Genomic DNA, 13,013 nt, shown 5'->3' on the forward strand with positions numbered 1-13,013 from the left:
GAGGACTGAGTATGTAACGCTTGATACGCATAACATTACCCAATTTACCCATTTTTGATGAAACCCTAGGGCTAATAAAAGGCTTCTCAAATAACTCCACTCGACTCTGTCATACGCCTTTGACATATCCGACTTGACTGCCATAAACTCAGAGGACATAACCGGATGAACCTTCAGACTGTGCACTAGTTCATGAGCCACCAAGATATTATCCGTAATAAGCCTTTCCGCAACAAAAGCAGACTGATTAACCGATACAATCTCCGGGAGGAATGGTTTCAATCTTTTCACCATGATCTTTGAGATGATCTTATAAAGAACCGAGCACAGGCTGATGGGTCTGAGGTTAACCATTTCTGTTGGATGAGTCGTCTTGGGAATCAGGCAAAGATGTGTATAATTCCATTCAGTAGGCATAACCCCTTCTTCGAAAAAGTCCTGAACCTCCTTGATTACTTAGTGTCCAACAATTTGCCAGTACTGCTGGTAGAAGAGTGCCGACATCCCATCAGCTCCAGGAGCTTTCACTGGATTTATGCAGAAAACCGCATCTTTTATTTCTTGTGCATTCACCTTTTCTATCAAAACCTCATTCATCCCCTGCGTGACTCTCACGTCCATACCATCAAACCACTCATGGAAACTAGCAGGATTAGACGAAGTAAACAGGTTCTGGAAATACGCAGCTGCCACTTCACCCTTTGCTGCTTCCGACACCTGATAGTTCCCATTAACATCCTTCAGTTTTTCTATTCGCTTCTTTTGTCTATTGTCTTTAACTGAGGCATGGAAAAACCGAGTGTTCCTATTCCCACTTCGCATCCATTTCTGCCTACTTTTCTGTTTCCAGTAAGTCTCTTCCTCTCTATATGCTTTTGCCAGATCTCTTTTTAACCATCGAACTCTCTGAAGCCGTGGCCACGACTTTGATTGTTCCTTCTCCAGTTCCACCTCTATAATAGTAATCTTGTCCTTAGAATTCTGCGAATTATTCTTTTTCCAGGAGCTCAGGGCTTTCCTACACTCTCTCAGTCTTGTTGCAACCGTTACACTTGCATCGCCTCTGTTTCTATTCTAGGAACTATTAATGGCTACTTTGACCTCTTCTTTGAACAGAAACCGTTTGTCAAATTTGAATTGCCCTCTGTACGCCTCTTGTGAAGCCATCAGCTTTATCAAAACAGGTCTATGGTCAGATCCCCTCAGATCGAGAAAAGCCTGATTACTCACCGGAAACTGCTTGAAAAACTCCCTGTTCCCAAAACAACGATCAAGTCTGCATTGAATCCAATGATCCCCTCTTCTACCTGCCCAAGACCATCTATTCCCTGTGCTGGATAGTTCAACCATATCACATACATTTAACATATCTGTAAAGGGTTTGAACTCATTGTCAGATCTTCTCGGACCCCCATTCTTCTCTCCATTATGCAAAAGATCATTAAAGTCTCCGAACATACACCATCTATCTTTCCTCCCTACCCCGATCTTTGATATACGTTCCCATCCATGTGCTCTATTCTTCCTATCCGGGTCTCCATAAACACACGAAACAAAGAAATTGAATGCTCCAAACTGTACTTGAGCATCCAAAAGGTTCTTATCTACAAACAGAACATCCACCTTTACACTGCTCTTCCAAAAGAGAGCCAGACCTCCACACTTACCCACCGGATCAACTGTATACACACGATCATACCCTAGCCAACACTGAAGATCCACCAAAACATCTCTTTTATGCATTGTTTCCATCAAGAACACCATCTCCGGGAAAAACTTTTTACGCATTTCCTTGAGACGAGGAATCGCCAAGTCTTGAGACCGTCCCAAGCCTTGGCAATTCCAGCTTATAATGCTCATTGGAGTTTAGGCAGTCCCCCCTTTGGGACCACCTCTTGAGGATTAAGCTTTGGTTGTTTCACAGTGCTTGGACCCTCATCATCTGCTTTTCTTTTAACCATAGGACCTGCTTGACTACTCTCTATTACCTCTATATCCCATCCTTTCATGCTCAATTGGGCCTCCAGTTGCTTCCTAACTTTTTTCATAGGCCTTTTTCTACCTTTCGGCTTGGCTTTTGCTTTGGACGAAATCCCGGAACAGGCAGCCCCACTAGTCCCAATTCCATGAACCGTTGGATTGTAAGCAACAATCCCGGAGGAATCAACACTAACAGGAGCACCCATATACACCGTTAGATTAGCCCTAGATGGTGGAGCCAACGCTAAAAAATTAAGAGGAACCTCCAATTCCTTCCTTGACACTTTTTCCACCAACCAAGATCTATCATCCTCTCTTGCACTGCTGTCATCCAGGACCACTTCCAACCCATCCCTCTCCATACACTCTCTTTCACCAGCTTCATAATTAAAAATCCTTCCCTTGTCTTTGTTGACATCCTGATGAAAAATGGGTAAAGGTTCTAACCTCAGGACTGATTTTTGTGTAAACAAATCCTTCTCCACCTCTTTAACTGAAGCCTNTATAACACGAGATCTACTTATTTCCTTAAGCTAAACCTTTTTCCTTTTTGAAATATTGAAGCCCTTCCCAAATTAACCGTTTATACTACTCCACCCAACACTCTCGTAAAAACTTTTTAAACACTGAAGATCAGTATCCCTTAGAACCCTAAAGCTTTTTTGCAAATGTTTTCCGAACAGACCAAAAGCTGCGTAACTCGGTTGACAAAGTCAAAAGGGAAAGTGTTTTATCCCGGTCAAATCTCTATTTTAACCCTAATAGAAGCCACTAGTTTAAAAAGAGGGTCTTAAGCAAAAAGAGGGATTCTTACTTTTAACAGCTTTTGAGCAGTTCTTCTTAAGGAGACACTTATATAGATTGGTTCTTTCTTGTAAGAAAAAAAACTAAAATGTGCCCCCTTTTTTAAGTTTTTAAGAAAACATAAATATTGATTATTGAGAAAGTACAAAAAGAAAGACATGGCAAAGGCGAAAGGGGGGACACACAAGTTGGAAGATAAAGTAATAGAAAACCCAAAAAAACAAAGAAACAATAATGATGGATTGTAATGAGCCACCTGACAAAATCTCATCATTCAAAGTACTATATTAATCCCCCTCTCTCTTCTTTTTCAATACCTCACATCTCTCTCTTTTCTCCCACAACAAAGAGTTCTAAAGATCATTTGCTTCAAGTTGAAACAACCCATTTGTATCATCTTTCTGGCTATTTTCTTTCTCTAACTCAAAAAAAAAAGATCAAACCTTTCTTCTTCTTCAAACTGTTGAGTTCCTTGAGGATGATGATGGGAAAAGAAGATCTCGGTTTAAGCCTAAGCTTAGGAGGGTCTTCACAAAATAACAATCCTCTTCAGCGGAATCTGAATCAAAACTCTTCTTTATCAAACAATCTCCAGAGATTTCCATGGAACCAAACATTTGATCCTACATCAGGTATAAATCTCAGATCTTCTCTGTTTTTTTTTTGTCAAAGAAACAGAACAGATCTTCTTGTTCTTCGATAGATCTCAAACCTAAAACTTAATTGCTCCTTTTACAGATCTTCGCAAGATAGACGTGAATAGTTTCCCGTCGACTGCGAACTGCGAGGAAGAAACAGGAGTCTCGTCTCCAAACAGCACGATCTCGAGCACCATAAGCGGGAAGAGGAGTGAGAGAGAAGGTATGTCCGGCACCGGCGACGATCACGACGAAATCACTCCGGATCGAGGGTATTCGCGTGGAACCTCCGACGAAGATGATGACGGCGGCGAAACGTCGAGGAAGAAGCTCAGGTTATCAAAAGATCAGTCTGCTTTTCTCGAAGAGACCTTTAAAGAACACAACACTCTCAATCCCGTAAGTGTTAGAAAAAGTAAAAAAAAATCTGTAATAAGTGGTATTATCGTAATTACAGCGAAATTAACAAGGTTATTATTGTAACTTTTGCAGAAACAGAAGCTAGCTTTGGCCAAGAAGCTGAACTTGACGGCNAACTTTTTAAACACTGAAGATCAGTATCCCTTAGAACCCTAAAGCTTTTTTGCAAATGTTTTCCGAACAGACCAAAAGCTGCGTAACTCGGTTGACAAAGTCAAAAGGGAAAGTGTTTTATCCCGGTCAAATCTCTATTTTAACCCTANCTAAGTCGTAGATTACGTTTATACCCCTATGTAGGAGTTTTATTTACAAAAGTCCGGTTTTGATTTTTTCAGAACCAAGTTAAAGCAGACTGAGGTAGATTGCGAGTACTTGAAACGGTGCGTAGAGAAGCTAACGGAAGNTAACAGCTTTTGAGCAGTTCTTCTTAAGGAGACACTTATATAGATTGGTTCTTTCTTGTAAGAAAAAAAACTAAAATGTGCCCCCTTTTTTAAGTTTTTAAGAAAACATAAATATTGATTATTGAGAAAGTACAAAAAGAAAGACATGGCAAAGGCGAAAGGGGGGACACACAAGTTGGAAGATAANCATCATCATCATCATCGAACCACCACCACCAAAATCACAGGCCCGTTTCGATCAATCCGTGGGTTGCTTGTGCTGGTCAGGTGGCTCATGGGCTGAATTTTGAAGNTTTCAATACCTCACATCTCTCTCTTTTCTCCCACAACAAAGAGTTCTAAAGATCATTTGCTTCAAGTTGAAACAACCCATTTGTATCATCTTTCTGGCTATTTTCTTTCTCTAACTCAAAAAAAAAAGATCAAACCTTTCTTCTTCTTCAAACTGTTGAGTTCCTTGAGGATGATGATGGGAAAAGAAGATCTCGGTTTAAGCCTAAGCTTAGGAGGGTCTTCACAAAATAACAATCCTCTTCAGCGGAATCTGAATCAAAACTCTTCTTTATCAAACAATCTCCAGAGATTTCCATGGAACCAAACATTTGATCCTACATCAGGTATAAATCTCAGATCTTCTCTGTTTTTTTTTTGTCAAAGAAACAGAACAGATCTTCTTGTTCTTCGATAGATCTCAAACCTAAAACTTAATTGCTCCTTTTACAGATCTTCGCAAGATAGACGTGAATAGTTTCCCGTCGACTGCGAACTGCGAGGAAGAAACAGGAGTCTCGTCTCCAAACAGCACGATCTCGAGCACCATAAGCGGGAAGAGGAGTGAGAGAGAAGGTATGTCCGGCACCGGCGACGATCACGACGAAATCACTCCGGATCGAGGGTATTCGCGTGGAACCTCCGACGAAGATGATGACGGCGGCGAAACGTCGAGGAAGAAGCTCAGGTTATCAAAAGATCAGTCTGCTTTTCTCGAAGAGACCTTTAAAGAACACAACACTCTCAATCCCGTAAGTGTTAGAAAAAGTAAAAAAAAATCTGTAATAAGTGGTATTATCGTAATTACAGCGAAATTAACAAGGTTATTATTGTAACTTTTGCAGAAACAGAAGCTAGCTTTGGCCAAGAAGCTGAACTTGACGGCAAGACAAGTGGAAGTGTGGTTCCAGAACAGAAGAGCAAGGTGAGATTTTCTTGTCTGAACCTCTAAGTCGTAGATTACGTTTATACCCCTATGTAGGAGTTTTATTTACAAAAGTCCGGTTTTGATTTTTTCAGAACCAAGTTAAAGCAGACTGAGGTAGATTGCGAGTACTTGAAACGGTGCGTAGAGAAGCTAACGGAAGAGAATCGGAGACTTCAGAAAGAGGCAATGGAGCTTCGAACTCTCAAGCTGTCTCCACAGTTCTACGGCCAGATGACTCCACCAACTACACTCATCATGTGTCCTTCGTGCGAGCGTGTGGCTGGCCCATCATCATCATCATCTAACCACCACCACCAAAATCACAGGCCCGTTTCGATCAATCCGTGGGTTGCTTGTGCTGGTCAGGTGGCTCATGGGCTGAATTTTGAAGCCTTGCGTCCACGATCGTGAATTTTAATTTTAGTGGAGAAAGCGTGTTTTTTTTTTTTCGTTATTGTTATTGGTCTTACCTGTCTGTGGGGGTCATTGTAATTTTGGATGATTGGCCTTTCTCATGAACTAGTCTTATCATGTATGATGCAACCTTAAAAAAGTATTTAAATTAGCAAAAATTAGTTACGGACTTGCAATTTTAACCAAATTTATGAAACCATCTTTTTGATATCAAGCAGGAGCTCTAAATTAAACCACAAATTCACGAACGTTTTCTTAATAAATGTATCGTCTCCGGTTCGTGATTATGGTATAAGGGTAGTAGCTTAGTTACAATTTTTAACGTAATGATATAATCTTCTGACCTAATTTATAACATGTATGGATGAGTATGAGATGTTTTTTTTCGATAGGCTGTTAAAAATTACTTCAGATTTGCTGATTTTCTCATATATTTGTTGGACAAGTTCTTAAAGATCGTTTAACCTTTTGTTCCGCGACAATTAAACAAATTGTTTGGCTCCTACTGGTTTGATTTGCGTTCTAAAACTCCGGTTTGTATTTCGGAGCACTTAATATGTTTACTTGAAAAACAATTGTATGAGCAACTCTTATTGGGTCGTAATTGTTAATGGGCTATACTGTTATATCGGCCCATATTATAGTCTTTGTCGTCGTTTTCACATTCCATGTAGTAACTGCGAAGCTCTCCTTCTTCTCTGTATTCAATTCTCAACTCTCTCCTTTTTCGACTTTCTTAACGAAATCTTTCGCCAATCGCTGCACCTATAGATATGCTAAGTCACTTGAAATCTCGTCTGGTTTCTCCCTCATTACGATCTCATCCCTCAAAAATCTCAGCTTTAAGGTTTTCCACAACTGGTTCAGCCGCCGAGAGACTATACGACCAGCTTCAGGGATGCACGACCAATCTCGAGAAGCAATTAGCCTCGGCTAAGGTGAAATTGGACTCTTCTTGTATCAACGAAGTGATAAGAAGATGCCATCCAAATCAATTTCAATCGGGTCTTAGATTTTTCATATGGGCAGGAACTCAATCCAGCCATAGACACAGTCCTTTTATGTATAGCAAAGCTTGCGACTTTCTTAAGATTAGAGCAAACCCAGGTTTGATCAAGGACGTTGTTGAAGCTTATCGTAAAGAGGAATGCTTTGTTAGTGTTAAGACGATGAGGGTTGTTCTGACTCTGTGCAATCAAGCAAAACTCGCTGATGAGGCGTTGTGGGTATTAAGGAAGTTTCCTGAATTCGATTTATGCGCAGACACTGTTGCTTATAATTTGGTGATTCGGTTGTTTGCTGATAAGGGAGATTTGAATATGGCTGATATGTTGATGAAAGAGATGGATTGTGTTGATCTTTATCCAGATGTGATTACGTATACATCAGTGATCAATGGGTATTGCAATGCTGGTATGATCGATGAAGCTTGGATGTTGGCTAAGGAGATGAGTAAGCACGATTGCGTGCTTAACACCGTGACGTATTCGAGGATTCTAGAAGGAGTTTGTAAGTTTGGCTCTATGGAGGCAGCGTTGGAGTTGTTGTCTGAAATGGAGAAAGAAGATGGTGGTGGATCTATTAGCCCCAATGCGGTTACTTATACTTTGGTAATTCAAGCGTTTTGTGAGAAGAAGCGGATTAGAGAGGCGTTGTTGGTACTGGATAGAATGGGAGACCGAGGATGCACTCCGAATCGTGTTACTGCTAGTGTTTTGATTCAGGGGGTTTTGGAGAACGATGAGGATGTTAAGGATCTTTCTAAGTTGATTGATAAATTGGTGAAACTTGGTGGTGTTTCTCTTTCTGAATGTTTTAGTTCGGCTACTGTGTCGCTAATCCGTTTGCAAAGATGGGGAGAGGCAGAAAAGATCTTCCGACTGATGTTGTTCCGCGGGATTGGACCTGATGGTCTTGCGTGCAGTCTTGTTCTCAGGGAATTATGTTTATCGGAAAGGTTTCTTGATTGTTTCCTTGTGTATCAAGAAATCGAGAAGGCGGATGTGAAGTCAACAATAGACTCAGATATACACGCGAATCTTTTGCTCGGTCTCTGCAAACAGGGGAGTTCTTGGGAAGCTGCCAAGCTTGCGAAATTGATGCTCGATAAGAAATTGAGATTAAGAGTTTCTCATGTTGACAAAATCATTGAAGCGTTGAAGAAAACTGGTGATGAAGATCTCATGCGTCGTTTCTCTACTGATTGATTTGATTAATTCAGATAGATTAAGAATAAGGATTATTGTTGTACAAGAATCATCATTAAGCTTTTTCGATATTGGATAAATTAGTATAGCAATTGAGATATTTTCTATTCTTAAGGATGCAAGGGCTCCTCGGTCTTGTGGTTACGTCTTTGTGTGGTTGGTTCTGGAGATACGGTACAACGTGTGTGACTACATCTTGATCCGCTATTTTGAGGTGTCTACCGGGACACTCACAAACTTCACTTTTCCAGCAACATCTAGTGTTTTCAGACCGATCCAATCTTCTGTATAGAGCTTTGTCTGTTGAGCAGGGAGAACATTTTCGAAGTCACCATCCGGGTAAAACCCGAACCAAGTTGAGTCATTTGGAACAATAACCTGGTCGTCTTGAAACTGTAAAGCAAAACAGAATGATGAAGAGGGGAAACAAAAGATACAAGTTGAAAAGTAGTCATGGTTGTGAAGAGACCAAACCTTGACAAGAACCAGGTTGTGTAAACTGGCGAAACGCTTTTTGTAAGTTGAATTTCTTTGGTTTGGTATCTCATTGTTAAGCCTAGGTAGATACTTGGAGCTTTCCAAGTACTTTGTCATATCCTGAGAAACAACAAAAAGAAATCAAAGAGTTTGTGGAATCTCTGTTAAAACTCTATGTTGTTGTTTTGATCATTAAATACATATTTGTTGATTTTGCAAGTTTTCTTATAATTATGAACTATGGAGAATAGAGACATACCGTAGGGATTTTGAAATAACCACTAGGAGCAAGATGATCCTGCAGAGTCATTAAAGATTTTAATAAATTTATTAATTGAGGATTTAATCATGTCATCTATATAGAGAGATAGAGAAACATACTTGAACGAGGTCGCTATAGAGATTTCCCTTGATAATCTCATCGAACTGCTTACAATATGGTCCGGACTTTAACCCCGCCAAAAAAAAAAAAAACAGAGGAAATGTGTGATTGATTAAAATCAAAAGAGCTTAGGAGGAAAAAACAAAAGAGAGCTTACATTATTACACAGAGGAATAAAAGAAACGCCAGAATGAGGACCAGCTAAGGATATATAGTTGTAAACAGGAGGTCCACCGTGGCAGAACTCGATCAAGCCTCGAGCCACCATGTTCCCCTGTTCCATCATTCATCATCAACATCCATGAAACTGAAACGTGTAATGTAATAATCATCAAAAAGTACCGATCAATATGTTTTCAAGAACCTGAGATCTTGCGACAATGTTGTATCCTTGACTCAACTCTTTCATTTGCTTCACTTTTTCACATGCTATTTCTGCTTGATGTGCAAGTGGCGTGAACATTGAAGTGAGTACTCCATTGCCAATTTCTCTGGACACCATACCAAAAGAAACAAGAATAAGAGATCAAACCAAATACAAATACATCATCTTGTTCATGCTATATACAAAAAAAGAATTAGTAATCACTTTGCACGTCTTATATAACAAAAATTCACAACTCTTCTCCATGTCTCGATGTTTAGGTTATCAAAAAGAAGAAAGTGTTGTGGACTGACTTACACGCAATAGCCAGGAGAGCCAGAGAGGTTAATGAGAAACTGTGTGAAGTTAGCATTTGTATCATCTGAACATTCAGCTGTGATTCCGTGAAGCATTATGAACGGAACTGAAACAGAGACGTGAACCATGGCTAAGAATGCAACCACCACCGCAACACAAGACCACTTTAAACCTTTCTCCATTGTAAACACCAAAAGTATTGTTACAACGGATGCAAGCAAGATGATATAAACGTAGATTTAATGTGGTTTACCAACACTTGCTCTTGGCTATCAAGAGAAAACTTCATTATTAGGGTAGGGAGCATAGTTAAGAATATATGGAAGTTATGACTAAGAAGAGTATTTAAAGGGAAACAATCATAATTAACCTAAATTGATTGGGCCTAAAGTTATGGGCCCAATCCATTCAAGTCATATTCAACAAGTAGTTTTATGTTTTTATGTTTCCAAGAACTTTTGAGATGAACATGTATATATATATATATATACAAAAAGAGTTTCATGTGATTGGAAGTTGCGTCCAAGTAAGAATTAGATGAAAAATGGATGATTTTGATTGTTTTTTATATTTCCAATATGATGGTGTTGATTAGTTTCAATATTCTTGCATGAGCATTCGATCTAGAACAAATTTTTATTAGGTGTAAAACTTATATATATATTAATATATTAAATTTTATATATATTAAAAAAAATAAAATTAGGTTCAATATAAATGAAAATTCAAAAATATATCCATTTGCTATGATTATTTATTTTAATTGGAGTATAAAATTTATCATGAAAAACAAGAGAATTGCAACAAAAATTTAATAATAAGTATTATGCACATATAATGCAAAGCTTAAGCAAATATTATGCAAAAAGAGTATAGTTATTTTTCATTAAAAATACAATTCAATTGGAAAGAAGTAAAACTCATAAAAACTATTTAGATATAATAGAAAATACGTAATTATAAGTTTTTTAATCCAAATATGAAGAAGAAATATTGAATGGATGCAAAGAAATATAAGTGAATAGGTGCATAAGTAGTATCATACTACATAAACTCACTTTCACCCCCATCTTTGCATTTGCATTAACTTTTTTTTTTTGGTTGCATTTTCATTAACATCTTTGGTTGCATAGTCATTAACTTCTTTTGTTGCATTTGCATTAACTATATGTTTCGGTGTTTCCTAGTTCTTTCCTGGTTCTTGAGATACGGTACGACGTGTGTGACGACATCTTGATACGCCATATCGAGGTGTCCACCGGGTACACTCACAAACTTCACTTTTCCAGCAGTATCCAGTGTTTTCAGACCAATCCAGTCCTCTGTATAGAGCTTTGTCTGTTGAGCAGGGAGAACATGTTTGAAGTCACCATCCGGATAAAACCCGAACCAAGTTGACTCAATTGGAACAATAACCTTATCGTCTTGAAACTGTAAAACAAAAACAGAATCATGAAGAAAGGAATCCAAACATAGTTGAAAAGTAGTCATATGGTTTCGAAGAAAACAAACCTTGACAAGAACCAGGTTGTGTAAACTGGCGAAACGGTCTTTGTAAGTTGAGTTCCTTTGGTTTGGTATCTCATTGCTAAGCTTAGGTAGATACTTTGAGCTTTCCAAGTACATTGTTATATCCTGATAAATCAAAAACAAATAACTTTTGTGATATATCTGTTAAAATATTATGTTGTTGCATGTTTTCATCATTAATTACTTATGGTGAATAGAACGACATACAGTAGGGATTTTGTAATAACCACTAGGAGCAGCATTATTCTGCGCAGAGTCATTAAAGATTTTAATTAATTTCTAATTGAGGATATATAATCATATGATCTGTATATAGAGAGAAAGAGAAATATACTTGAGCGAAGTCGCTATAGAGACCTCTCTTGATAATCTCATCAAACTTCTTACAATATGGACTGGACTTTAAACCCTCCAAAAAAGGTAAAAACACAAACAAATGTTGTTGTTACTGTGATTGATTCAAATGAAATCAACTAAGATGAAAAAACAAAAAAAAAGAGCTTACATTACACATAGGAATAAAAGAAATGCCAGCATGAGGACCAGCCAAAGATATATAGTTGTAAACAGGAGGCCCACCGTCGCAGAACTCGATCAAGCCTCGAGCCACCAGGTTCCCCTGTTCCATCATTCATCATCAACATCCATGAAACTGAAACGTGTAATAATCATCAATAACCGATCTAATATGTTATCAAGAAAATGTAACAAGAACCTGAGATCTTGCAACAATGTTGTATCCTTTACTCAACTCTTTCATTTGCTTCACTTTTTCACACGCTATTTCTGCTTGATGTGCAAGTGGCATGAACATTGAAGTGAATACTCCATTGCCAATTTCTCTGGGCTCCATACCAAAAAAAAAAAAAAACGAGGACCCGATCAAACCAAATACATCATCTTGTTCATGCTATATATAAATCAAGAATAAGGAGTCACATTGCACGTCTTATATATCAAGAATACACAACTCTTCTACATGACCCGATTTTTTGGATTATCAAATAAAAGAAAGTGTCCTGGATTGACTTACACGCAAAAGCCAGGAGAGCCAGAGAGGTTACGGAGAAGCAATGTGAAGTTAGCATTTGTATTATCAGAACATCCAGCTATGATTCCATGAAGCATTATGAACGGAACTGAAACAGAGACGTCAACCATGGCTAAGAATGCAACCACCACCGCAACACAAGACCACTTTAAACCTTTCTCCATTGTAAAACACCAAATATACAAAAGTTCCGATTGGCGTGTATGTTTTTGCGTCTCCAAGAACTTTTGAGATGGGCATATATATATATATAGGGGAATACAAAGAGCGTCATGTGGTTGGAAGTTGCGGCCAAGTAAAGAATTAGATGAAACAATGGACGGTTTTGATTGATTTTATATTTCCAGTATGAAATGGACGTGCTGATTAGTTAGTTGATATATATTCCTGCATGAGAGTTAACTTTATTTTGGTTGCATTTTCATTATCATCTTTGGTTGCATTTTCATTAACTTCTTTTTTTATTTGCATTAACTCTCTGATTCCTAGTTCTTTCCTCCTCTAATGATATGATCTCGTTGCCCCCTTTAGTACGTACGTGTATATGTGTTTTTAACATATTTACTACGGTAATTTCATATTACATTATTTGCAATATCTCATAGATCCAATCATATTGTATTCGAAAATGTTGATCACAACGATCATATAGTGAAGAATACTTCAGAACATGTTGATCACAACGATCATATAGTGAAGAGTTAATTTTAAGCTCTCATCATGGCAATGCAGAACTGTTGGAGTCAAGGTTACACAAGAGTCATATTTGAAGGAGAGAACAAAGTAATTGTGGATTTGGTAAACGGTGAAAATATAAAATTCGGAG

General features: G+C 38.3%; 5 protein-coding genes across 6 annotated transcripts; 3 read left to right on the forward strand and 2 right to left on the reverse strand.

Moving 5' to 3' along the window:
• On the forward strand, nucleotides 3,081-3,998 carry LOC104763007 (homeobox-leucine zipper protein HAT2-like). The gene is made up of 3 exons (XM_010486432.1): nucleotides 3,081-3,416; nucleotides 3,523-3,821; nucleotides 3,915-3,998. The coding sequence occupies exons 1-3, from the start codon at nucleotides 3,263-3,265 to the stop codon at nucleotides 3,996-3,998; spliced, it is 537 nt and encodes a 178-aa protein (XP_010484734.1). The 5' UTR covers nucleotides 3,081-3,262.
• LOC104760155 (homeobox-leucine zipper protein HAT2) lies at nucleotides 4,546-6,029 on the forward strand. The gene is made up of 4 exons (XM_010483035.2): nucleotides 4,546-4,863; nucleotides 4,970-5,268; nucleotides 5,362-5,441; nucleotides 5,537-6,029. The coding sequence occupies exons 1-4, from the start codon at nucleotides 4,710-4,712 to the stop codon at nucleotides 5,853-5,855; spliced, it is 852 nt and encodes a 283-aa protein (XP_010481337.1). The 5' UTR covers nucleotides 4,546-4,709; the 3' UTR covers nucleotides 5,856-6,029.
• On the forward strand, nucleotides 6,570-8,179 carry LOC104763008 (pentatricopeptide repeat-containing protein At5g47360). The gene has a single exon (XM_010486433.2). It carries the CDS (start codon nucleotides 6,632-6,634, stop codon nucleotides 8,063-8,065), a length of 1,434 nt encoding a protein of 477 aa, XP_010484735.1. The 5' UTR covers nucleotides 6,570-6,631; the 3' UTR covers nucleotides 8,066-8,179.
• LOC104760156 (palmitoyl-protein thioesterase 1-like) lies at nucleotides 8,245-9,868 on the reverse strand. 2 transcript variants are annotated; one of them, XM_019240152.1, is made up of 7 exons: nucleotides 9,607-9,868; nucleotides 9,289-9,415; nucleotides 9,088-9,198; nucleotides 8,924-8,998; nucleotides 8,802-8,840; nucleotides 8,540-8,662; nucleotides 8,245-8,458 (listed from the first exon to the last, which is right to left on the reverse strand). In XM_019240152.1, the coding sequence occupies exons 1-7, from the start codon at nucleotides 9,786-9,788 to the stop codon at nucleotides 8,270-8,272; spliced, it is 846 nt and encodes a 281-aa protein (XP_019095697.1). In that variant the 5' UTR covers nucleotides 9,789-9,868; the 3' UTR covers nucleotides 8,245-8,269. The 2 variants fall into 2 exon arrangements, with proteins under 2 accessions (XP_019095697.1, XP_019095698.1); XM_019240153.1 differs by having other exon boundaries at nucleotides 8,924-8,989; nucleotides 9,082-9,198.
• Nucleotides 10,623-12,351, reverse strand: LOC104760157 (palmitoyl-protein thioesterase 3-like). Its single transcript, XM_010483036.1, has 7 exons — nucleotides 12,170-12,351; nucleotides 11,852-11,978; nucleotides 11,642-11,755; nucleotides 11,471-11,545; nucleotides 11,344-11,382; nucleotides 11,119-11,241; nucleotides 10,623-11,037 (listed from the first exon to the last, which is right to left on the reverse strand). Exons 1-7 carry the CDS (start codon nucleotides 12,349-12,351, stop codon nucleotides 10,771-10,773), a joined length of 927 nt encoding a protein of 308 aa, XP_010481338.1. The 3' UTR covers nucleotides 10,623-10,770.

This window comes from Camelina sativa, chromosome 18 (genome assembly GCF_000633955.1).
Source record: "Camelina sativa cultivar DH55 chromosome 18, Cs, whole genome shotgun sequence".
In the NCBI taxonomy this organism is placed as follows: Eukaryota; Viridiplantae; Streptophyta; class Magnoliopsida; order Brassicales; family Brassicaceae; genus Camelina; species Camelina sativa.